The sequence below is a fragment of the Pyxicephalus adspersus genome, chromosome 7, assembly GCF_032062135.1.
Source record: "Pyxicephalus adspersus chromosome 7, UCB_Pads_2.0, whole genome shotgun sequence".
In the NCBI taxonomy this organism is placed as follows: domain Eukaryota; kingdom Metazoa; phylum Chordata; class Amphibia; order Anura; family Pyxicephalidae; genus Pyxicephalus; species Pyxicephalus adspersus.
The window spans coordinates 33,133,111-33,157,701 of NC_092864.1; the positions used below are offsets into that span (position 1 = coordinate 33,133,111).

The following is a 24,591-nucleotide window of genomic DNA, read 5'->3' on the forward strand; positions in this document are numbered from 1 at the left end:
AGAGGGAGAGAGAAAGCGCGAGGCAGGCCACAGAGAGGGAGAGCGAGGCAAGCCAGTGAAAATTTGCCAGGACAGAGAGCAGAAGCAGATAGAGCTTGCTTGGTTATCAAAATAAGTTCACTAGAGGCTGAAAAGATCATGTCCGTGTGCACTATGACATACATCATACACAATACATACACGGACACATAGTATGCATTTTAAAACTTCAGAAAGTGATAAAACTCAAAGTACTGAATAGGCAGGATACTTTTGCATTAACATAGATTTATTGGACATAGGTCTAATGTGTGGATCCAGGATTACCAATACCAGTATGACAATGCCTAAAAAGTAGTACAAAGAACCAAGAATTTTTTTTACAAAATTCTGATTGGGTATTATTGTTATAGTGTGTATCTTCAAGCTTCCTTGCGGCAGTGTATATACACATTATCCACTTTAGCTCTATCAAGGATAAACACTGCACAATCAGGGTTAAGATCCAAATTAACTGCAATAACACTCCTCCTCTGTTAATAAAGCCTGAGCTTCAATTGAGACACATAAATGAGAGCAGCAAAGACACTGGGAGCTGTCTTCAACCATAAGCTGAACAAAGAGGCCTTGTTCTGTGTGGCAAGTCAGAGGCAACAGGCTTCTTGATGGCCTCCACAATAGCCTTGTGTGCCTTGCCGGCGCTGGCAGCCATCCACCGGCTCCCAACTCGTGCCACCCAACGAGGGCAAGCTCTATGCGACTCCTTTCTGCACCCTCTGTCACACATCTCCAATGTGATGTCACCCTGCCTGTGACCGAAACAATCCCCCCCTTCTCTCCTTCGCCCACCGCCCCATGCCAAAGGGAGGAGTATCACGCCAAACTTATCAGTCACGCTGGTTTCAGACTTCCAACAAAACGATAGTCTCAGAGAAGAAACAATAGCTGTTTCATAAGGCTCAGAATATTAAATAGGACGTTTCATTATAAAAGAATCTACCAAAAAATACCAATCACTAGCTTTCCATAGACATTGGACAGCTCACTCCGATAGCCCATAGTTTTGCTGGCTCTGAGCTGTACTCTATAATTCTTCCCATCCTTAGTCATAATGAATAACCCAGAAATGCGACTATCTGCAAACACAGATTTAGAATATTAATAATTCTCCTAATTATAAATGGTTTCCCACCATTGTGTAGCTCCATCATACTTTGCTGCTCTTTACACAGACCTTTTCTGGTTCACCCCCTCCCCACTCATCAACATGCTAATTACATTTTTAAAACTAAACCGGTTTTAATTAAATACCTTTTTTCAGACCCAGCGATTTTGTCTCTGGGTCTCTGTGCCATGCATGAAGATCATAAGTAGTGGGAGGGTTCTGTACATTTATTTTTGAAAATATAACATGATCATGCTTTAGTACTATGCTCGAGAGCTCTAACCCTAGTTCAATCAGCAGACTAAAGGAGTTCTGTAAATATCTAAAAGACTTGGTGAAGGTCAGTGTGGAGCAGTGAGCACTCCTATGCAGGGACAATGTGGACTACCACAGGCAGTGTTTAAACCCAGAATTTTTTTTAGGCCGGGTGGGAGGAAATTGTAGGCGTGACCCAACTTCTCAGTAATAACCCAAAAACAGTTGAGTACGCTCGGCTGAAAAAGGCTGGAGAGAACACTGATATTACCCACATAAGATAGTAAGCCTTGATGATTGGAGATAAAGCTGTGGATGTGACAGCTATGTGAAGATGGATGTCTTCCACCTGGAAATGAGATGGATTCTGACATGATACAGCTTCTAGTGTATAGTAAGAAATCTCAGTACAAGAGAGTAGCCTGTGCAAAACTGAAGGGAAGGCCGGATTTGACCTATGACCCTTCATGTATGCCTACAACATACATGAAGGGCCCACATATATAGTTTGTTGATGTTCGTTAACACATTGTGAAGGTTTTTTTTTCAGGCAGTACATTCATTATCAATGGACTGTTAACAAACCCCAACAAACTAATCAACAGGTGCGGGTCTTTCTTTTCCAAAAACATTGGTGCACTGTAGTGTGTTGGCCTCTACTATAAAATTTGTTGGGTTGCAGTATTTATTATTTGCACCACAAAACAACTGTGTGGATGGGCATTGTGGAAATGCACAGGTAAATTGTGCAACCAAAACACATGGTTGTGAAAGGCTCTTGCAGGTTATGATCTATGGAAAGGTAGTAAATTGAAAATGCCGTTGCAGAGCTCTCCTGGAAATGGCAACGGGTTACTGCCCTGGAACACACAAAGAGAAAATACTGGTCTCCAATGGTTTGGAGACAGCTCAATATTACACCTACCTTTATACCCAAAGGACACCATTCCAAATGACTGAGTTAAGTTTTTTTTATAAGGATTAGGTCCTATGTTCAAAAATCAGCCAGGACGCTATCTGCGCGGAGTTTGCAGGTTCTCCCTGTGGGTTTTCCCTGGGTACTCTGGCTTCCTCCCACATTCCAAAATCATGCAATTAGGTCAATTGGCTTTAAAAAAGCCAAACGGACCTTAGACTGTGGTAATGACATAGGACTATAGCAGGGACATTAGATTGTGAGTCCCTTTGAGGGTCAGCTAGTGCCCTGACTATGGACTTTGTAAAGCGCTGTGTTAATATGTTGTCACTATATTATATTAGTTTACTAATTATATTAGTAACGCAAGGACATTTTAGAGAATTGGGCACTTTCAACATTGCGCATCCTGTTCTAGCTTGAGTATGCAGGTTCTTCCTAAGTCATTTCTATACAGACATGGCCTGACCAGTCTGATGTGGGAAAATCAGAACCAGTATCAGTATTGGGACACCCCACATGCAGAAAAGGCATAATACAGAAACATTTTCTCAAATATGATTCCTTACCTTGGTCTTTCCAAGTTGCCATTCCTTCTTTGAGGCATCAAAGGTCTGCAGGAAGGCAGCACACTTTGCCTTCACATCATCTGTACCTTTGATGTTGTTCAGCAGCATCTTATACCTAGAAAAACAACAGGACCAGTAAATCAGGGTAGTCAATGGGTGAGAAACAGAAGTTACCTCTAAAGCTTATTCACACAGATAGATTTGCAGTGGTTGAACCCCCTTGTCAAGCACCAATCAGCTGCTAGCCTTTGCTTTTTATCATTGAAATAAATAAAGGTGCTTCATGATGACAGGTGGCAGCAGTTGCCAGATATTGGAGGTAGATGTACTTAGATGCCACTTTCACTGCCCAGCAGTCGGTTGTCGGTTTACCCCACTGCCTGAACAATGCCATTTGGGTGCCCCAGAAAAATTTGACTTATAACAGGATCAACAGCTTTGTTTTCCTCTTATGTTAGCTGATAGAACAAAAGGCTTGGTATATTCAAGCTCAGGGAAGGAGGAGAAAAGAAGAGAAGGTTATTCTTGGAGTCTATAAAACTTCAACAGACTGTAAAAGGTGCTTAGACATAACAGTGACAAGTTTTGCCCACAACAACCAATCTAACGACAGCCATGTTAATTGCTATAATTACCTAGTATTGAAGTCCTGGTACTGTCTGCGGACAGGGTACCCAGCCCTTCGGATCTTTACCGTCTCCAACATTCCGGAGTATTTTAGCTGGTTCAGGACCACGTCTGGACTGAATTTGCTTGGCATCTGATGAAAGATGAGAAGAAATCAGTGGTGAGCCATAGAAAGTAGTAAAAATTAATCTAAAACTGCAAATAAAAAAACAGGGGGTACTTCAGCATTTTAGTGACCAAAAAAAGTGCATATACTGCAACTTTCTGAAATGAGAACTTATTTTAGCACTGGTATAAGGGTAAAGGCCACACCATCCCCAAACCCAAAAATCAGGAGGACCATAAAGAATTAATGTATTAAAAATTGTGCACAAATCACTTTATTTTTCTAAACATTTTTTTTAACGTAATTAAAAGGTTGGGTGAATGGTTAATTGTAGTCTAGTTTGTTTTGTAGTTGAATCAGATTTACAGGACTGTACTCACCTTCTCTGTGTTGGGTTTAATACAGCGGATGAAGAATGGGTTTGAAGTGCTGAGCATCGCCATGAGGGAATGAAGCGATTCCTAAAACACAGTATAGAACAAGTTGGAATCTGATCATCATCATTATATCCATTACAAATAAAATAAAACAACTGCAGAATCAGCCATAGATCAGATTTACCATCTTTGCAACAGGGGACCACACTTACACCTGGGCCATGGATTTCAAGAGGCACCATGAATAAAATGGAACACTTCACATAATTCAATGGACGATGTCAGTATGATCCAACAATTTCTTTTTGGCAAATGATGGTTACACTTTTTTGCCATGAATACAAACTTCTGGTCCTGGGCTGCCACATGTGGCCTAAAGCCTAGGCAAATTTCTATCAGTCTCTGGATACCTGGAGCACGGAGGACATTGCATATTTTGGAGACACCAGAATTATTGGTTTCCAATCATTCACAAACATAAAATAGAAACTGGTACCATGCAATAAATTAATGTAACCTGAACTAGAACACTTACATGGACATGCTTTAAATTGAATGGTCATTATTTGCCCCCCCCCCCCTGCCCCATTATTCAGCAATACATCAAGTATAACAATATAACCAATGTAAATAACAAAATGCACTTTAATAATATTGTTAATAAACTTTATTCATGAAGCGAAAACATATTATGCAGCGCTGTACATTAAATAGGGGTTGCAAATCACAGAAAGATGCAGCCAGTGATAGAGGAGGAGGAGAGGACCCTGCCCAGAAGAGCTTACAATATAGGAGGCGGGGGACGTAGCACACAATAGGAGGGGAGATATGAAATGGTGGGTGAAGGTTTAGGAGACAGAAGAAGACAAGTTCGAAAAGATGGGTTTTGAGTGCTCTTTTAAAGGAGCAGAAAGTAGTAGCAAGCTGAATTGAATGAGGACGACCATTCCAGAGAGTCAGGGCAGCTCTAAAATAATCTTGAAGCCTTGAGTGTGATGAGAAAGCAAGTCATCATTTTATGAAGTATTGAAGGTAAGCAGAAGTACAAAAAGTACATGCAAAAAGAATTAGAACCCTGGAGCCCAGTTAGCTCCCAATATCCCATTGTTGATAAATGCTACATGGCAAACGGCACAATACATACCCTGAACTGAGAACTGACTGTGGGTTTCTTCTTCAGGGTCCCCATTTTCAGGGTCTCCTCTCCAGATCTGCTGGAGACTTTTTCAAACAGATCATAGATAAAATCCAGCCTGAACAAGAGAAAAGAATAGAATTGATGTACGTTGTATTAGGTGTGACTTCCATGTGCATATACATTTCCCCATGAACCCACCTGCTATCTCTTAGCATGTTCAAGATATCATCCCGGAAAGTGTCCCTGTTCTTCTCCAGGAATCCCTTTACATCATACATGACCTGGGGGCAGATATTAATATTAATCATAACATTTTTATTGTTTATTTCACAGCCTTGCACACAAAAATGTTGGCTCTTTACCAAGCTGCAATATATTACATTTCTTGATCCTAGGTTTTATTGCACTTTAAATGTGAAACATTACAAGCATTTAAAATCAACAAATAATGACGGACACATGTGTAATAATGGACGCAAGTTACTCTGAAGTTCACAAGTACCATATGAAGCAATCAGTGTACGTAAAGTAAGCATGACAAACAAGATTTTGGGAAATTGTTTCATCCTACCTCCCCCGCATAGTGTTTGATGCCAAACTGGTTTTCGGTCACTCGTGGCTTCACGTAGTGGGGGTTATTCTGGGACACAAAGAAAACATCTGTATTAAATTGTAGCCAGCGGGGACACTGACATGAGGTTCACTGCAGAGGAAGCAGCATAGCCAACCATCCCTCGGGTATTTCATATCCAACTTATCTAATATCAGATGCCGAGTACATGTGATTTAATGTAGGTTCAAGTGAAACGCCGGCTTCTGGAGCCCTCAGGCATTGCAGCAGCTTTCACATCTATGTAGTGCCATAGCGCCCCTATGTGGGGTTTTGCAGTGCCATGTTTAACAAATAAAGGGACTCTTAAAAATGTACCAATTGTATAATGTAGGTTTTAATCTTAATCCATTACTTAACTGCTATGCACAAGAATACTCGACAATTCTGGCTTCCCCTGCGGGTGCCAAGACTAGGTGAACTACTGTGCGCCTACGGTAGTTCTATTCTGGCCCAGCCAATGAAGTTGACTGAAGATCGGAATGCAGAAGAGAAAGGGAGAAGATGGCAGTGCCCACGATGAACAGAGTAACCACCGGCTCCACTTTAACCTTCAAATCTAACATAAATCCTTTATACCAGAAGTTAACCCTCTACATTTAACTTGTCCATGACAAAAAGTATCAGACCAACCCATACTGGGACTGCTGCCAAAACCACTTGGCCCCTGCACCACACACAAGCGGTGCCAGATTCTGTGTGCTGAAATCACGTAACTTAGTGGCCTTATAATGTTCTGTACATAGCAGTTCATGACAACTATTCCAGTCACTATACTGCTATTTGAAATTCATTGTTCTATTTATAGGGCTCAGTAATAAACTACAAAAATATATCAACCAAAATCAAACCGAAACGAGAGGAAGCCAGATGTAGCAAGGTGGATTACCTGTGGGAATATGTCAGAGAGGGCTAACAAATAGCACAAAACTACTAGGTGCTGCCTAATCAAAAGGACTTTTTTATTGGATGCATACAAAAGTCCATAAATGCAAAATGGCACAATTCAGTTTCCCCAGGGAGTGATCATCTTCTCCTACCAGGATGCACCAGGGAAGGAGAAAACCTGATAATTTGGCACGTGAGCGATTATTGCCACCAGCACTCAATTCTATGGTATCCATATCTTAAAATTCTACCCTACTCTAACCAGATTGTCACATGATCATTAGTAAATATCAATAATACCTATATACCACCAGGTGCTCCCATGATCTGCCAAAGCAATAATGACTATAATTGTGTTTTGCAGTTCACCATGACCCCACAAAAGTTAGAAGGACACAAGAACGTAATATAAATCCATCTATCATACATGTATTTATTGGCTGACAAAGATGAACTTTTGCTAGCTTTACCCGAGGCTTCTACTACACAATGGGCCCGATTTACTAAAGCTCTCTAGTCTTGCAGAAGATTGACACTCATGGATGAACCAAAAAAACCTGGAATAGATTTTGCTCCAGTATTTATAGCATGATAGTCTATCTGATCGAGTTTTTGAGACCAATAACAAATGAGGCCCAAACTATTAGAAGTAGCAACACAGGTCAACTTTTACATAATGAACACTTACAGAATGTTGATTATTGAGTTTCTCAAGCAGAGTGAAATCTGTGCCTTTGGGGAAACGACTCTCTTCATTGATAAGAGCTAACAGACCAAGTTTCTACAACCAGAAGGTAAAAAAACAAAAATATAATTACATAGAAAATATCAAGCAATGAGACCAAGAGCAATATAGCATTTCAGAATGTGTCTGTGAAGGTTATTTATCCATTTCATGGTGTATGTGGAAGTAGTTGGTCATTTTTAACTGACTTGTCCTTGTAATATTGAGGACACTTTGAAGCATGCCCAAGCCTCTTCTGAATGTCAGGGAAATAGCCCATAAAATCCTCACGGATAGGACAGACACCTTAATTCACCATGTAATGTAACTATGTGTGATGTTGATAATTCAAGAACAGGATTGTTGTGGTACCATGTTCTAGTTCCATTATCTCAACCTTGGTGTCAGAAAGTCTTCATAACATCTAAGTTCGTTGGACTACACTATAAAGCATCTTTAACATTACAGACCAAAAGACCAAAGAATGTCACTAACTACTCCTAGAAGTTAAACCATGTGTATGGAGGTCTTCATTATATGTCTCAATTCCATGACAAATCCCAAAAACGTGGTGTTTATATCTCAGCTTAGGATTGTAAGCAAGATCATGAAAATACTTTATTTATGTCCCTGGGCCAACTGTACACTTAGATTTACAGCACATGTTCCACTTGATATTATAAAACAATTTCATAGATAAAATACATTAGGAACATTTATGAAGATTGTGTACTTGTCCAGCTCTGGCTATGAGAGTTTATATATTGTTCATAATGAAGAAATATTTAAAGTAAAACCTTAAGAGACATCCAATATCTGTTTTGAGTTTAAGGATTCATATCTGCTTGTCTCTATCTTCTTTGCTATTTTGGCATATGAACCCTGATCCAGAATGTGTATGAAGTTCTAGAAGGTCAAATGAAGGTCCTCATCTGGACACTTATTCTAGGTAAAGAAACAGAGCTGAACAGCCTCCATGTTTAACAGGCGTCTGTTGCAGTGCTCACCTTTTCTATTAGATCCAAACACTCTGCATTGTCCATCCAATCAATTGCTTCCCAGTTTATGCCTTCCCTAATAGAGAGGAGACAGAATGAGTGGACCACACATATAATGTCAATTTATAAATAGTAATAGATCCTCATCATTTTCCACTCTGATACCATTCTACCCACCTGTTATATTCCAGTTGCTCCAAAGAAAATATGTGTTTGTTGAAATATTCCTGAAGCTTCTCATTGGCGTAATTAATGTTGAACTGCTCAAACCAATTCACCTGAAAGAAAAATGCGAAAAAGGCTTTTCTTAAAAGGATATGAAAATCCTCACAACAAATGTCTTTTATTTGGTCCCTTTTATCATATCAAACTGTTAATAGTGTTTTGTTTTATCTATATTATGGTTTCCAGTTACTTCTGAGGACTACACACACTACTTGTGTAGGTTGATTGGTCTTGTATTCACATCCCCAATCCATGGATTTTCTGCAGGCCACTTAAGCATATGGGGGGGGGGGGTCTGCTGGATCCCCCATGAATCTGCCTATGGTAATGCTCCATCTGTCTCCGTGTATAAACTATTTATCTGATCTATTAAAAGTATTCAACAAATTACAGTATTTTACATTGCATATAATTTTGATCATTTGTGTCTCACCTGAAAATTCTCAAAGCCAAAAATGTCCAAAATTCCAACAGACTTGAAGTTCTCCTTCCCTCGAATACGAGCGTTTATCTTTCCGAGCAGCCAGGAAAAGCATTGGGCATAGAGCGCCATGGCCAGAGAGTCACGGGAGTCTGTAGCCTGAAACAGAAGAACAACATAGAAGAATATTTGAAAGGGAGAGACACAAACTGCAGAAAATTGTGATGATTACAGTGATCTGTGAGGACTGTGGACTGTAGGTGGTCACATAACACACATTGTGAAATTATCCCAGACTTTAGTTATCAGTATAGAACAGGGTTTCTCAACCTTTTTAATATGGGGGAACCCTTGCTATATAGAAAATAGGAACCCCTTCTATTTTACTATATCCACGGCTCATAGAATATTAGTGTGGTGGTCAGTGAAGAGAATGCCTCCTACATTGCTGTCCATTGGAAAGAATTGACCTTTATGTACATTGTAGCCGATACCAAAAACTAAAAATAGGATAAAAACACGCAGTCAGGTTAATTTTTGCCATCTATGTTCCAATGGCATGATTATTCTTCCCTTCCTGATATGTAGCTAAACAATAAGTGTGAGGAAAACTTTTGCATTAGGATGTCATTTTCTGGACAGTTGTAACCAGGTGTAACCACTTTATCTAGACCACTTCTGGTCTGGTGGCATTGGTCAAACTTGACATTGGTAAATCTCTTCACAGGGGAAACCAATTGCAATAGGAACCAATAAACAAGACAATTAAGACCATACTCTAGCTTCTAGTCCAACATCAAATGTTTACTGGTAATCCATCGTACACCATAGTTTGGTATATTATGGATTACCAATACAACCTTGAAATTAGGCGGAAGCTGGAATGCTGCCATAGCACTAACATTAGGTTGAGCACCCACACATTTGGCATATTGGGTTACTGCTGTGTGGAATGGGTATTGTTTTGTAGCAATAGGCACTTGGCAAAGGTTCTAAACCATCAAAGATTGATGGAGAAACTAAAGCACAAAAAGATGGGTCTGCGTCTGAGGCAGAACATGGACCACATATACATTCTAGAATTCCAAAAATGATGCTTAAGGGCTATGTAGTGTGGGGCAGAATTTAGGAGCCAAGGACTTGTTATTGCTATGCAGAAGGATTCTGAAGGTAATCATCTATCCTATGTGGTGTGGATGTCTTTCGATATAGATAGAACATACACTCCGATTGGAAGTTTTAGTAGGAGTGCTGTGTAGAATGGGGAAATAAGATTACGATTAACAAGCAGCAAAGGTTAAAGATTGTTCGAGAAATGTGTGTATTTTAAGTACTACGACTGAATGGTGAGAAACCTCACCTGCTCCACTGTGAGAGGAGAAAGGATCTCTTCACCTCTGAGGATCATGGATCTCTGAGTCAGCACTTCAGACAGCTGGAAGGAGTCCAAACCCAACAAATCGGCCACATCACTCAAGACTGTAAAACAATGAAAATAATTAAGTGTCAAAAATTGCTTTCCGTAGCATACTCTTGTATTGGCAAAGCATGCACGTGATACATTATAATTGGAGAAGAGTTGGCATATAGGGATAAAGTTTAGGTTCAATCCAACAGTGGATTTGAGCTGATTTTCACCAGTTTGACATTTGCATCTTCCACTAACTTATGTGAAAATTCCAACAAAAAATTGTAAAGATTTTTGTCCTTTAATTAGGCATTATTAAGGTATTTTCTGCACAAATCAATGCTTTAGGCTATTTTATCATCTGAGTGAATGCTTTTAGGCTATTTTCATTTCTGAGTGAATGATTGTAGGCCATCATTTTCTATTATAGAATGTTCTTTGGCTATTTTATTTAAATATATCGCTGTTTCTTCTTAAGATTCCATCTTCTTATGCTGGATTCGCATAGGATAGAATGTTAGCATATGAATATTTATTCACTTAGAAGATATTAAACCTTATTTGCTCCTAAAATCAAATGTTCATAGGTTATTTTATTCTCTGAGTGAATGTTCTTTGGCTACATTTTTCTCAGGGTTGAATGTTCTCTCAAAAGAGAGTGTAGCCCATAAGAACGTTCAATCTCTCAAGTGGAAGATTCATCTTCGATAGTCTGATGTTAAAGTCAAACCCCATTGATGGCCAAATGGCCCTAGCCAATGACCTACTAATGACTTCCCCACTCATAACCTCACCACACACACAGCTCCAAGACTTTTCCAGCGCTGCCCTGATTCTCTGGAATGGTCTTCCTTCGTATTCGGCTTGCTCCTATTTTCTGCTCATTTAAAAGAGCCCTCAAAAGCCATCTTTTCAAACTCACCTACCCGCCTTCTTCAATCTCTTAAACCCTCACTATTCACCCACCATACCATATCCCCCCACCTCTTAGATTATAAGCTTTTCTGGGCAGGATCCTCTCCTCCTGTATCACTGTCCACATCTGTCTGTCATTTCAACCCCTATTTAATGTACAGCACTGTGTAATATGTTGGCAAGTTATAAACACTACACCCAGTACATTCGCCGAGCTCCATTGGCCTTGTGGTGGTTTTAGGCCTTAAAAATGAAGGAACTAAAAAAACTGACCAATCACATATTTCACCTACTCCACAAAGCCAGCATCATCGGCTGTTACAGGGATGAACATGGTTACTCCATGTATTGGGTACATGTATCAAGACAATTACATAAAACCACGCTTCTTCCTAATTCACAGCAAATAGCAGAATTAGGCATGGAAAAGGCTCATTAAAATGAATTCATCATTTTTTATTGTCTATTTTCAATGTGTTGTGCTGCGTTTGATGTTTTCTGTGACATACACATGTTCTGTGACTTTTTGTCGGGTGGTTTGGGGTTATTTCCTGCATTTGGAAAGCAGCTGTGATAGTAAAGTGAATATAATCCATATGTATACATATAGCTAGTGATTGTTATTCATGTGGACTAGTCCTATGATGTTGAAGATTTTTTGCTACTTAACCAAGCTACTCATTTTAAAAAAGTGGATTGGGTAAGCTGTGAAATGTCTTCAATGTTCAATCTGTATATTCAAAAAAGGGGTCTGTGAAGCTCATTGACCAAACCTGGAGTCACCTTGGGTAATACCAATTGATAATCCTAATAACTTCCCCTTGAGCACTCTCAGATAAACAAGATATAAAGAAGAGGAGAGAACCTATAAAGAGGTTGAGAATAAAAACAGAATGAGTTAAATTATTATTTTGTGTTTATATAGTGTCTGTAATTAAGCAGTGTTTTACAGAACCCATAACATATAGCTATACCCAGGCCTGGATAAAGAATTAAACTAGGGACCTGGGGCCCACTAGACGCAGTGAAAAGAAGGCCCTTGAAGGAATGCATTGTTTTACCAGCACACAGGAATCATTTGCGTGTGGTAACACTGGCCACAGGGCTGGCGGCGGTTTTGTGACCCTGTATATGGCAGAAAAATAATATTGGGGGCATATCACTAGGATCCACTGGAGATCATTCTTGTCCTCTAGTAGAAGAGAAAATCAGAAGCTCTGGGGCTGCGGCTGGCTGCTACCATCTTGAATGCCATGTCCCAGCAGATTCCAGAATCCACTAGTGTGTCATTGTGAAAATACTTGCATAGTTCTGGGGACAACACCACTGATTTCCCACAAGCCCACCTTAGCTGTGATATGACTAGGAGGTGGTATTATCGCATCTCTATGTGGAACTGCAGGAAGCACAAAAGTAAAAGTGCTTATACAGAGATCACAGATCTGTGGAGGGTGGCATCACTCTTTTCTCCCAACCCCTTCACCCATCAGTCTCTCCCCCCAACCCCTTCACCCATCAGTCTCTCTGCCCCGCTCTCTTCTCTCTCCCCTTTCCAATCTCTCTTCCCCCCCACCCTCTCTCACAGCACATGGAAAGAAATGTTATATGCGGACTGATGTTGGACTGTGAACAGTGCCCTAGCTATTCACTAGACAACCCTGCAATACACTTGTTTTGGAATGCAAAACCTGCTCAAAATAAACAAAGGCAGACACCTTTTAATGACTGGTTCTCTTTACAATGCCTACCATAAACTCTAATAGCTAGAGAGCTCAGAGCCATCTCGCTCTCTTCTAGAAGCATGTTTATGTCATATAGGCGACTCATTACTAGTGTATGTAATGTACTTCCATATATTAACTAATTTCTGGGAACATTTTATCTATGACAAGAGAGCGAGAACGATCAAGCTATCTGTATTTAAATCTTGCAGTTGTACACACAAAATAATGAAATTCTGGGCTCTGACAGCACACAGGAAATTGAGAATATGCCACAACCATGGCTATCCGTTCATTATAAACCGGTCCTGTATATTCTACAGAGATTTCTGTGATAACAGCAATCATTTATTCGCCAAGGTGGAGCATGCAGACCAAGCTGCAATACAAAGGCACAGCAGTAGGGGGCATGCCTTAACCACAAAAAAGCAAATCTCATCAGTTTAAAAAGAAATGTACATGCTTACATTAGAATGAACTTAATGTAATCTGCATACAAGTAAAAGAAAAAAATGTCGAACAATTTAAACAAAAAAATATAAAAAAAACAAGAACAAAGTTACACAAATTTCTAGTTTCCAAATTACTATCAGCACGAACAATCTTGGAAAACCCCTGATACTCCCACATAAAAACATATAAAAGCACAGTGTTCTCTCAATACACCCCCAGTGTATTGAGATATTTAAAATATGCCACATGTAAATGATTAATAAAGTATAACAAGCTGTTTATTTCTCCTATACCTGTAGCTCACTCATATGGTTGGGCCCAGGATGGAACAGGTCAGTATTTCAAAAACCTGCAACCAAGCAGGTATGGTTATTTTTTTTTGCAGAAGAGACATCACCTGTCTTTTCTGCATTAATGGTCCCAGCTGCAACTTTATGAATTTATTTCCTCATAAAACCTCCCTTACGTAGACATCCAAAGGCCCTGTGACTGCTGCAGGGTGCAATTGACAGGAATCCCTGCAGACACAAGGTGGTCACCTAATTGACACCCTATAGTATCCCCACACACCCTTCACTTCTCTTCTGGTTGGAGAAGAGAAGCAGAGGAGCTTGGCCAGCACAGAAACTAATTCAACACTCCTAGAAGAGGAGAGAACTAGGATGCGCAACAAGGGACAGACTGTGCTAGGAAATGGATTGGTAAGATTTTATAGTAGATTCAAGGGCACATAGCAAATGTGTTAACTAGTTCTTGATTGCGATTTTACTCTGCACATCATTTCTTTGCTTTTCATTCTATGTTTTTTTTTTGATAACCAAGCATTTAGTGGTGAAAACCATAAATGGGGGAATATATATATATATATATATATATATATATATATATATATATATATATATATATATAGACATGGAATTGGGACCATTAATGAAGACCTAAATGCATAAATATGGTTTAACTTCTAGAAGTAGTTTGTGACATTCTTTTGGTTTTTTCTTGTAATGTTAAAGATGCTTTATAGTATAGGCCAACTAACTTATGTGTCATGAAGACTTTCTGACACCAAGGGTGAGGTTATGGAACTAGAACATGGTTCCACAACCATCCTGTTCTTGAATTATCAACATCACACATAGTTACATAATATAGTGATTGTATTAAGGTGTCTGTCCTATCCGTGAGGACATTATTACTGGGGTATTTCCCTGACATTCAGAAGAAGCGTGGGCATGCTTCAAATATTACAAGGACGAGTCAGTTGAAAATGACCAACTACTACCACATACAGTATATATCCATCCACAACATTTCTTTGCAGCTGCTTTGCCTATGCGGGATTTTGCAGAACTGTGGAGTCTGTGAAATCTAATTATAGGTGAATATCTGTGCATTCACACCTCTGAGCATTGGGACTGTGATTCATTAAATGTAAAAAAAATTGCTTTCTTACACCTTTCCTACAGTTTCCATCAAAACTTCCTTTTAGAGGAATAGTAGCACATGTTAAAAATGTGCCTAAAACACTACATAAACCCACCACAGTAAAGACTGCATTTCTTATATCTACACCTGCAGAGGTGTGAAAATCCACTTTGGGAAGAAAATGTCTAATACAGTGCACAGAGTGGGCCTCCGGTGCACAAAGGGCAGAGATACTATCCCCATGGGCCAGCCAACTGCTATCCTGTTTTTATCACTGCCTAAGGTTAGAAATGCAGATTCCAACTCCCTATTATGGTTTAGGCATGATGAGGAAGTAGTAATTTCCTTTTTTAGGGATATCCTTATAAGAATGTGCAGTGTTTCCTTATTAGGGCAGTGATGTCACAACAAGGACATCCTGAGCTGCTGCCCTCCCACACTAATACATGTGCCTTGCTATGAGCTACATGGGTTTATATGCATTTTTCTGCATCTATTGTTCTTTTCAGTATCCATTATGTAAAGTGATGGGAAAAAAATTCAGAATAGGAATTACCATTGTGCACTAAATGATACATGTTTTTTGGTGTACACATAATTCACTTAAAATGACTTAACACACAAAAAGCACAACTGTGCAAAGCTGCAGCTAGGTGAACTGGGTAATAAAATTTCAACTTTAAATGAGCTTTAATGTAGTATGTATATATATACACAGTATTGTTTTTAACTGGGAGGAATTGGAGTTTTCCCCAACATGATAATTGTTGGTGCGGAGGATGAATTTTTATGGCAAAGCAATGTGACAAACAGAGGAAAAGAAATACATTGTTTATTAGTAGAATAATATTTTACAATAGGAGGAGGCAGAAAAGTGACATTTATTTTACAAGCCATGGGATGATATTGAAGAATAGATAGAATAGAAGCATAGTCTATCCATCTATGGCTTTGTGGGATGAAGGTACCTGCTTTGGTTGTAATCTGGGCTCCCCCAGCCGTCATGAACTCCAGATTCCCCAGCTGTAGAGTCCCAGACAAAAGCTTCCACACCTCCCTGATCTCTTCATCATTGAAATCCATCACTCGCATGGCAGTCTGAAGAAAAGGCGATATTAGAGAAATATCGATAACAGGGGTCACCTCACAGAGATACCAGATGGTGCAGCACTCATATCAGGGATATCAATAAACATCTTGTATATCAGTTTATCTTTGTCCTCTTCCTGTGACAGCCAACCCACAATATCTGCTTGGTCCGACATCCAGTTTAGCTGCACAGCACCACACTGTGAATTTCTATATTTATATTATAACACAGCTATATTGTAAATTATTCAATATTATAGGATACAGAATAAAAAGCAAAAAAATCTCCATTACTTGTAGGTGACCAGAAAGAAAGCACAAGGGTTTGTAGGATGGAGAAATACTTAGGAAAAAGATAAACTCACCACAACCTTCTCGTACATTTCTTTATCATTGAGGCCTTCTGCTGTCACACAGCCAGAGTTGCAGAGATACTGATAAGATTGAGGATCTGAGAGGGAGAGAGCATCTGCAAAACCAACACAACCGATAAATTTGCCTATGGTATCATCTGGGGCTCAGAGGTGGCAAAACAACGTGTCTGGCAGGATCATCGGATAATAAAACACTGCTACAGGGATGACTAGGAAAACAGATGTTAAACCAAACTTTCCATGGCAAACAAAATGCCAACCTTAGCCCCTTAACATAAATAGTTTAAAAGACATTTGTAAACTAACACTACGCCTCCCCCCAGCCTCCTTGGTCATCTTGCAATGCCTTCCAATTAGCTAGAAGCTTGAAATCCCATGGCACAAGGGCCATTTGTCATATAGTAGTTAAATGTCTGATCACATGCAGACAAAAACACAAATCTAATTTTTACAAAAAAAGAAAATTAAACCAAATCATTAGTTGAGTGAAGCTTGTCATTGCATCATATATTTTATTTTGGACTTTTTGGGACTCTTGAATTCAGCCCTTTTTACTCTTTTTTACCCCCAAAGGAACCCTTGAAATGATTTTCGGGTCTAGGGAAAGCCCTGCTAAAACCGATTTATGGGGGTTAGAGAAGAAATATATCATATTTGATTAGTGGGAGTAATACCACAATCAGCTAAAATGATTTCTGGGGTCATGACATGGCTGTTCCAAGTGACATTGGTACCAGAACTATGCTGGCAATATTATTAGGAGGTCAATCTGCTGCATCTCTAGGAAACCCAGGAAACCATTGGAGGAATCATATGGTTCAACCCTGGCTGAGAATGGCTGTACAAAATTAAGCTGTCATTTGAGAAAGACCTGAGCTACTTTACAGACCTAGAATATTATATTTTACGTCAACTTAAACTATTCATTGTGTGGCCATAATGCACCAAGGCCAGCAGAGCAACCAGGAGGCCCCAGAAAGAGTTTAGGACTAGTCATGTATACTTTTTTTTTTTCTTTAAAGCATGTTCCCTTTAACAAAATGTTCATGACTGATTTGATTGATAAACTCATTTCCTAAGGTTTAATGCAAATATCAGTGATCATTTATAAAAATACACTTGGATAACTCACCTCTCTCTTCCTTATCTGAACCAGCGAGCAAGGCATAGAATATGTGATAGTTTCGCTCTCCGGGGCTTTGTCGTGTTACTCTTGTCTACAGGGTGAAATAAGAAAGAGATCCGCCATAGTAGTATCAATCCCGCTGAAAGGGCACAAGAAATTCCTGGAACCAGGAAAAGGATCCCAACAGAAACAATGCATATGCTGTATGGAGGAACCAACAAACTTACCTTTTCCAACAAATCTGGTTGGCCGTCAGTTAAGGAAACAGCAAAATAATGCATCTCATAGTCTATCTTTATCTGCATGGTCTGGATCAGATATATTTAAGTGGAACTTAAAGTAAATGTACATCATCATCAGGCTGTTTGCACTTTTTTGATGGTGAGCTGCAGTATTGCCTGGGATGAAGATTATAAAGGTTCTACCAGACTGGTTGTGGGATACATGGGTCAGATGCAGCATTTTGCTCATGGGCTTCCAAGCTGTAATGGGCAGAAACCATCTACAGGCTTGTTAAGTGGATCTATTGGTTTGGGCAAGGCCAGGGTTCAATTATATTGATCCTTCAAGTGCATTCCACATATATTCACGGAGGACCATAATCATAGCAATAAATGCAATTGTAGTCCAGAAAGTTCCTAGCCAACTTAATGCTGTCACACCGGGACCAAAAATGAAGAACTATCTTCCTACCAGAGCAAGTAACCTGATAGGAAATTTCATTTTTCTCCACTCTTCCCAGGCTAGTCCAGGCTTTAAGTTTGCACCACAAATATGTAAGAACTGTTTATCCAACATCATATAAGAAAGAATATTAGCAAATCCCATTCTGTATATTTAAATAAAAGTATATTTTGCATTTATGTGTTGGCTTTGTACATTTCTATTATTGTATCAGGGATTTTTATGGTATAAAACACCAAAAATTCTCTTTGATCTGCAAAAGTTGCACAGATTTGTTTCTTGCATTTACAGAATAACCAACATGCATCAACTAGCAGAAGGAAGCAAAAGAGAAGGGCAATGTGAGGTTATGTTTAGCAGCAGGTGTTTGTTTAGAAACTGAGAAATCCATTTTTGGTTGTCACTTTGGAAAATAATTTCAGTTACTCTGCTAGATAAAAAGAAAGTATTAATGTCACCAAAACATTTGTAAGCTGTGAACAGCGCTGAGGCTGCACCCAGCAGGACCGCCAATACCCCGCTGCCACTTAGAAGGATACAGTCCACCACACGACCACCCTGGATGTGTCCTTGCTGAGAGAAGTGCAGCTGGATGAATTTCCCGAAACGGCTGGAGTTGTTATTATAAACGGTCTTGGCATTTCCAAAAGCTTCGAGGATCGGGCTGTGAAAGCGATAAAAATAAAATGATGAGGCTGCAATTTTATTGGCGGAAATCAAGGTAGTCCCCGGAGAAAAAAAAAAGAGCTTTGCATCCCAAAACAAAATTCAATTATTAAATTAACTCTATTCTAACCACTTATCAAAAAGCCAAATATGTTTTAAAGATTTAAAACCTTTATTGGATGACATTTAGTATGCTGAAGAATCTTGATCATCTACAATTGCCATTGTCCAAATTTAATAAAATGCAGTTTTACCCTTTTTGGTACCCAACATATAAATTTCACCACTGCTGATATTCTTCAATTTACAGATTATACATGGCCATGGCATGCGTTGTCACTATGTGTCAGTAGAGCTGCATATATTGGGGCTCCATCAGCTTACACCAGGGGCTCTTTTGGCAAGGTGCCTAAGCAGGACCATAATTGGGAGATGGGGACAGAGTGTTGTCACCCATAACAGTAACTGCCTAAAGTAACTTAATGGCAAGACTACTGGGTATTCTTTAAATGAACACTTCAGATTTGAAAAAAATCAAAAATAATTTATTATAAACACATGTTAAATATATAGATTATAGGTTATCGATTTTAACAATTTTAATTGGCTGCACTAGATGTTTGATTTATCAACGAGCAATGGTTTTCATGGAATGCAATGTTTGTAGCAGAACGTTTTGTGCCACAGTAGATTAAGAATCACTTGGCTTGCACTTTATACTATAATATATACTTTATATATTGCACTTGGCTTCCCTATGTAAGATCAAGTTGATAACTTCCTCTCTGCACACAGAACCAGATCATCCCAAGCTTCTACAACCAGCACGATATTCTGTACAACGTGGGATCTGTGTAAATATTGAGTCATACCCCATGCAGAGAATATTTGTACATAAGTCACCAATAATATTCAGCAAGATAATAGATAACCTTGTACAGGGATTGCATGCTGGACTGATTGCCAAGGAATTTTGTGTAGGAATTCTAACAGATCCCATAAAACTACTACAAAATCACAGCGTGTACAAATAATATACACACACGTAGGTTACAGTATACACAACTTCCAGATTTATGTGACATAAAAGCACATGAGGCTTCCTATAGACTGAGACTAATCCTCTGCTTCCTGTCTGCTCTTCACACTTGTATACATTGAGACATGCAAACTGCCAAGTTTATTCTTTTAGATTTTGTAGTTTGCCTTCATCTATGTTCTGCATCCATTTTTAGATTTCTAATTGGTCTAAGCCTGGGATGAACATCCTTTGGGAGATCACATACTGGCCACCATTTTTATTTTACATAGTGAAGTACATCTGATTTACATCTTTCATTGTTGTATGTTGGATAAGGGGTGAGAATACTTTATTATAGGATTGGAGCTGAACATGGACTTTGTAAAGCACTGTGAAATATGTTGGCACAATTTAAATATGGGATAATAATTTTATATTATATATACACACACACTAAAGTTGAGGTTTGGGTGCAATGCTCATGTTAAGCCTGATGAAAGCAATAGCTCCTGAAACTTCAGCTTCTTGTAACTACTTCTCCTAATACAAGTCAATACCAGTAAAAGAAGAAGAAGCATGGTTATAAAAGCAGTGATATTGTGAAGCTGTGGTTTTCACACCCCAGAGGACTAAATGTTGATTTCTAACCGAGTTTGCGACACAATGTTTCATTTTTCTTAAAGATTTCTAGACCAAATCTCTACTGGCTTTGAGCAAGCTTTAGGATCCATAGCAAGGTAAATGCTGTATTCTTCACCTATGCTTTGTTTCTGTTTATAACACAAAGGAAGCAACACACGGAAATGCAGTTTTGATATCAGCAGTGGAACAGTTAGTGTTGGAACTAAACTGATGCAAAGCATTAACAACCGCAAAGACTGCCTAGATACTTTCAATTGAAAATGTTTGATACATATGGAAACCAGATCATAATGTTTCTGTGCAGTATATGTACCCATGGGAAATATATCATTCTATAATTTTCTATTATATATTATAGTGCATGAGGTTGTTGGAAAAGTTACAACATTTTCAATATATCCAAAAGATAAATTATAATAAATACATTTTACATTAATAACTATATGATTTTGTTCTATGGCCCAAGTAAAAGAGAGATAGACCTAGACATAGAAGCTATGTCATATGTAATAATTTCTACAATCTGCAATTTCTCTATGTTGCCATTTAATATATTACGATTTAATACCTTTCACATGCTCTTCACTACCCCAATCATATGGAGTTCATGCAAATAAACAAACTGAAAACCTGCATCCACTGAACCCCAAACCTTAAGTAGACCTAAAGGATAGTAAAAAAAAATTAACTCCCAAAATTATAAGAAATCCACTTTGTTTAATAGGAAAAATTCCTTTGTGACCCTCTTTAACCTATTGGATTATCCTTGTATCAGCCTTCTAGAAATTATTATAGATAATAGTAGCATACACACCAATTTCCAGAATGTGCTAGTGCCGACTTACGTTTAAGGATAGGCCATAAAAAAAACAGCCGATTGACAAGAAAAAATGGGCAGAAATGTAGCAAAAACTCAATCACGGTCAGAATTAGCCGGATCCAATGCCAATCATTCCACCACCAACCCCTTTCCCTTTAAGGTCAAAGATTCTTATTGAAAAGCTTTAACTTTTCCAAGCCATCTCACTATAAAAAGGAGAATGAAACTGAACAGCTCAAATATGACCAACATGCCAGACAATCTCTCTATGATACTCTTTAACACCAGTAAGTAAGTAGCGAGTTACGCTATAGAAAATTATAAGAGCCGGCTCCTGGGTATATCTGACCTGCTTTCCATGATGGCTTTTTCCACGGTGGTCTGATTTCCACCTCCTGCGCAGTTCTGGCTCATTGAGGACAAGAATTTCATCAGCAGCTTTGTGCTCTCCGTTTTGCCAGCTCCGCTTTCTCCACTGCAACAAGAGAAGTCAAGATTTCACACAATGCTACAGTATGTGTTGGCGCTTTAGGTCAGTCCACCCAATATGTGCAGGGGTCAAGGCTGGTAACAGGACAGCTCTGTGCTATATTGGGGTAATAAAAACATATCTGAAGCCAAAACTTAGTTTGTGTAGCATAGGTACGGATTAAACCCACCAATTATCCTATGGAAAGATTTCGTTTCACTTCCTGTCCCACAGGTGGTATGCCAACCACTTTCAGACCACTGGAAGTATATGGCAAACCAAGGAGTCTGAATGGCCACCAATATCCAGTCAATCATGAAGTTACAACTGGGTATGACTGACAAAACCAATAAGGTTTTTGTTTTTTTCTGGATCACAATGAAATGAAAAAAAATGGGAAAAAAATGGGAAAAAAATGACAGCAACTTAATGAAGGCAATCAGATTTTTCTATGACCTTCTATTGGACAATTATAAAGTCCCCCCACCCCCCTTGCTGTGTTATGTCTATAGCTGGGGTGTGAAAGGGATTAGCTGAACATTTATTAGCTTGTTCTCTTCTTGAGTAAATACTATTAAAGTTCCTTTCACCTAGTCTTTGGTAAACAGATGAAACAATGCGAGGTGAGAACATTTCCTCCTACCTGATAAGAACACATTGACTGTCATGTCTCTTCCACAGGCAGCGATAACACTCGTTGGCAATAGCAAAGATGTGGGGTGGCAGCTCCCCAAAATGGTGCCGGCTGTACAGGTCCACAGCGCTTTCATCGTACAACCCAGCGATCTGCTTGTAGGGGTTCACAGAGGCCAGAATGGAGCCAATATTGGTCTGTAGAAACAATGTCAAATAGAAGAATGCAAATCAGCTAAAAGTGAGAATTTTGGCAAATTTGGGAGAAACTGCAAATTTTGTTCATTAGGCAAAATTGAAAAAAAGAACAATTGTCTTTCTTTAAAGTTTTAAATTCTCAATATGGCTTATCAATAACAGGAAGAAAGCTTCTGACACAGTTTTTCCATTGATGCTTTATTTAGAGGTGTTTATATAAGTCAAAATGGAAGTGGTGCCCCAGCAGCCAAACAGGTTTAAGCTCTGAGTTTTAGATTAAAGTAAAACTGTACTTATGCAGGCTAAGCAACAGAACTACACATTGGAGGAAACCATTTCTTTCAATCTAAAAATCAAATGTCTGCCTTAACTCATCAATTCTGTCAACTGGAAGAGAACAGCTTTTAAGAATGACGATGAAAGATGATAACTTACGTAGATTTTGTCCTGTTGGTAGCGGAGGTGCAGATTTAGCATTATGGCGGCTTCGTGCAGGTCGGACAACAAGGACATGTCCTCCACCCCTTCTCGGTTACTCTGGTGCATAGGAAGGACAAGGTCGCGGGACAGTGAATTTCGGGGGTACATAAACTCCTGGAGTAAAAGAAGAAGACATTTCTGGATAAGTTACTATTTACTTAGACTCAGATCCTTACGGTCAGCACTGGGATCTCAGGTTCACAATCCCTGGAACAATCCGTATAGGGTTTGTACAATATGCCATCTGCACGCTTTCCTCATCTCATGTGGTCCACCCATAGTCACACTGGTGTATTGTGGATCACATAAGATTCTCTCAGACTTCCTTTGTGACCCCTAACTGGTTTACTTAAATTGAATATGTTCCCCCAACTTTCCACCAGGCCACGCCGACAAATACCAGGTAATCCTGACAAATCCTCAGTGTCATGGTAACTTCCTGTGCACCAAACTGAAATCTTGAACAGCCTTTTTAATGCACATATAGATGGCAGAACTCACCCTTCCCCATTTTATGAAAGGGGGAGGGCTGTAGTCCAATAAGGTTATTTGCATTAATGCAAATTAAGACCTTGCCATGGCCGATCAAGGTGCCCAGAGCTCCCAAACTTAAAAGAAAGGTGGAGCATGCGGTTGGCGCCAGTGAAGGAAGTTACGCACTATATTTTACAGGAGGTTTGGCTAGTAACATTTCCATTTAATATCGAAATGATTAGCTTGTCTTGTCTGTTTCTTTCTGTTCAATGCACCACTGAAAGTTTATGAAGTGTAAAATATACCCACAGATGTGGCGAGTTGATAACTTCCTGTACTCTTTGCTTGTATCAACTAAAGCCATTTCCAGCAATCTCTGCAAACTACACAACACCTCCTGCGTGTTATGGAGAAAATGGGAGAGGGAAGGTACTGTAATTCCAACGCTTCATGTTCTAAGGTGACAACACTGCTCCTTCATAAATACAGTAGGGTAAGTTGTCACCCTAGGACAAGAAACTCAAGATTACTGGATGAAAATAGGAGGAAGAGGGCTTGGTAAAAAAGAAATATAAGAAAAAAAGAAAAGGCAGCCCTATTTTTAAATACCTGTAATATGCACTCCGTATTTTTTTAATACATGTTAAAACAATTCAAATCATTGTAGCAAAATATTCAGAATAAATAACTCCGCCTAGTGGTCAGCAAGTGAATCACAAGCTCAATAACAGAGCCTGGAGTATTGATTGATATTCCCAGAACTTCCTTTTACTGGAAGATTACTAAAGCCACTTCTCAGCAGCTATAAAGATCTAACGATGGCCGCAAATAAGAACCCACAAGACTATAAAGAAGCCTTTTGTGAAATGAATGCCTCTACATTTCTGAACATCCTGGTATACCGGTTAATTCCTTTACTGCCAGTTTAAAAGAATTTTGGAAAACACATGGCTTGGATGTGAAAATACACAGTCCCATCAGCTAGTTATTCCTCT

General features: G+C 39.1%; 1 protein-coding gene across 1 annotated transcript in view; it reads right to left on the reverse strand.

The window, feature by feature from the left end:
* The window catches only part of LOC140335451 (unconventional myosin-X-like), an 89,314-nt gene that overhangs the window by 27,769 nt on the left and 36,954 nt on the right, over positions 1 to 24,591 (reverse strand). The window contains exons 3-21 of the mRNA XM_072418061.1: positions 23,078 to 23,236; positions 22,455 to 22,642; positions 21,692 to 21,817; positions 18,733 to 18,857; positions 17,737 to 17,750; positions 17,516 to 17,600; positions 16,375 to 16,478; positions 15,889 to 16,018; positions 10,359 to 10,477; positions 9,011 to 9,157; positions 8,530 to 8,630; positions 8,362 to 8,428; positions 7,319 to 7,411; positions 5,704 to 5,772; positions 5,331 to 5,413; positions 5,139 to 5,247; positions 3,998 to 4,078; positions 3,520 to 3,644; positions 2,885 to 2,999 (exon numbers count right to left, since the gene is read on the reverse strand). Of these exons, the coding sequence (XP_072274162.1) occupies positions 2,885 to 2,999; positions 3,520 to 3,644; positions 3,998 to 4,078; positions 5,139 to 5,247; positions 5,331 to 5,413; positions 5,704 to 5,772; positions 7,319 to 7,411; positions 8,362 to 8,428; positions 8,530 to 8,630; positions 9,011 to 9,157; positions 10,359 to 10,477; positions 15,889 to 16,018; positions 16,375 to 16,478; positions 17,516 to 17,600; positions 17,737 to 17,750; positions 18,733 to 18,857; positions 21,692 to 21,817; positions 22,455 to 22,642; positions 23,078 to 23,236 (2,040 nt within the window). The remainder of the gene's footprint in view (positions 1 to 2,884; positions 3,000 to 3,519; positions 3,645 to 3,997; positions 4,079 to 5,138; positions 5,248 to 5,330; positions 5,414 to 5,703; positions 5,773 to 7,318; positions 7,412 to 8,361; positions 8,429 to 8,529; positions 8,631 to 9,010; positions 9,158 to 10,358; positions 10,478 to 15,888; positions 16,019 to 16,374; positions 16,479 to 17,515; positions 17,601 to 17,736; positions 17,751 to 18,732; positions 18,858 to 21,691; positions 21,818 to 22,454; positions 22,643 to 23,077; positions 23,237 to 24,591) is intronic.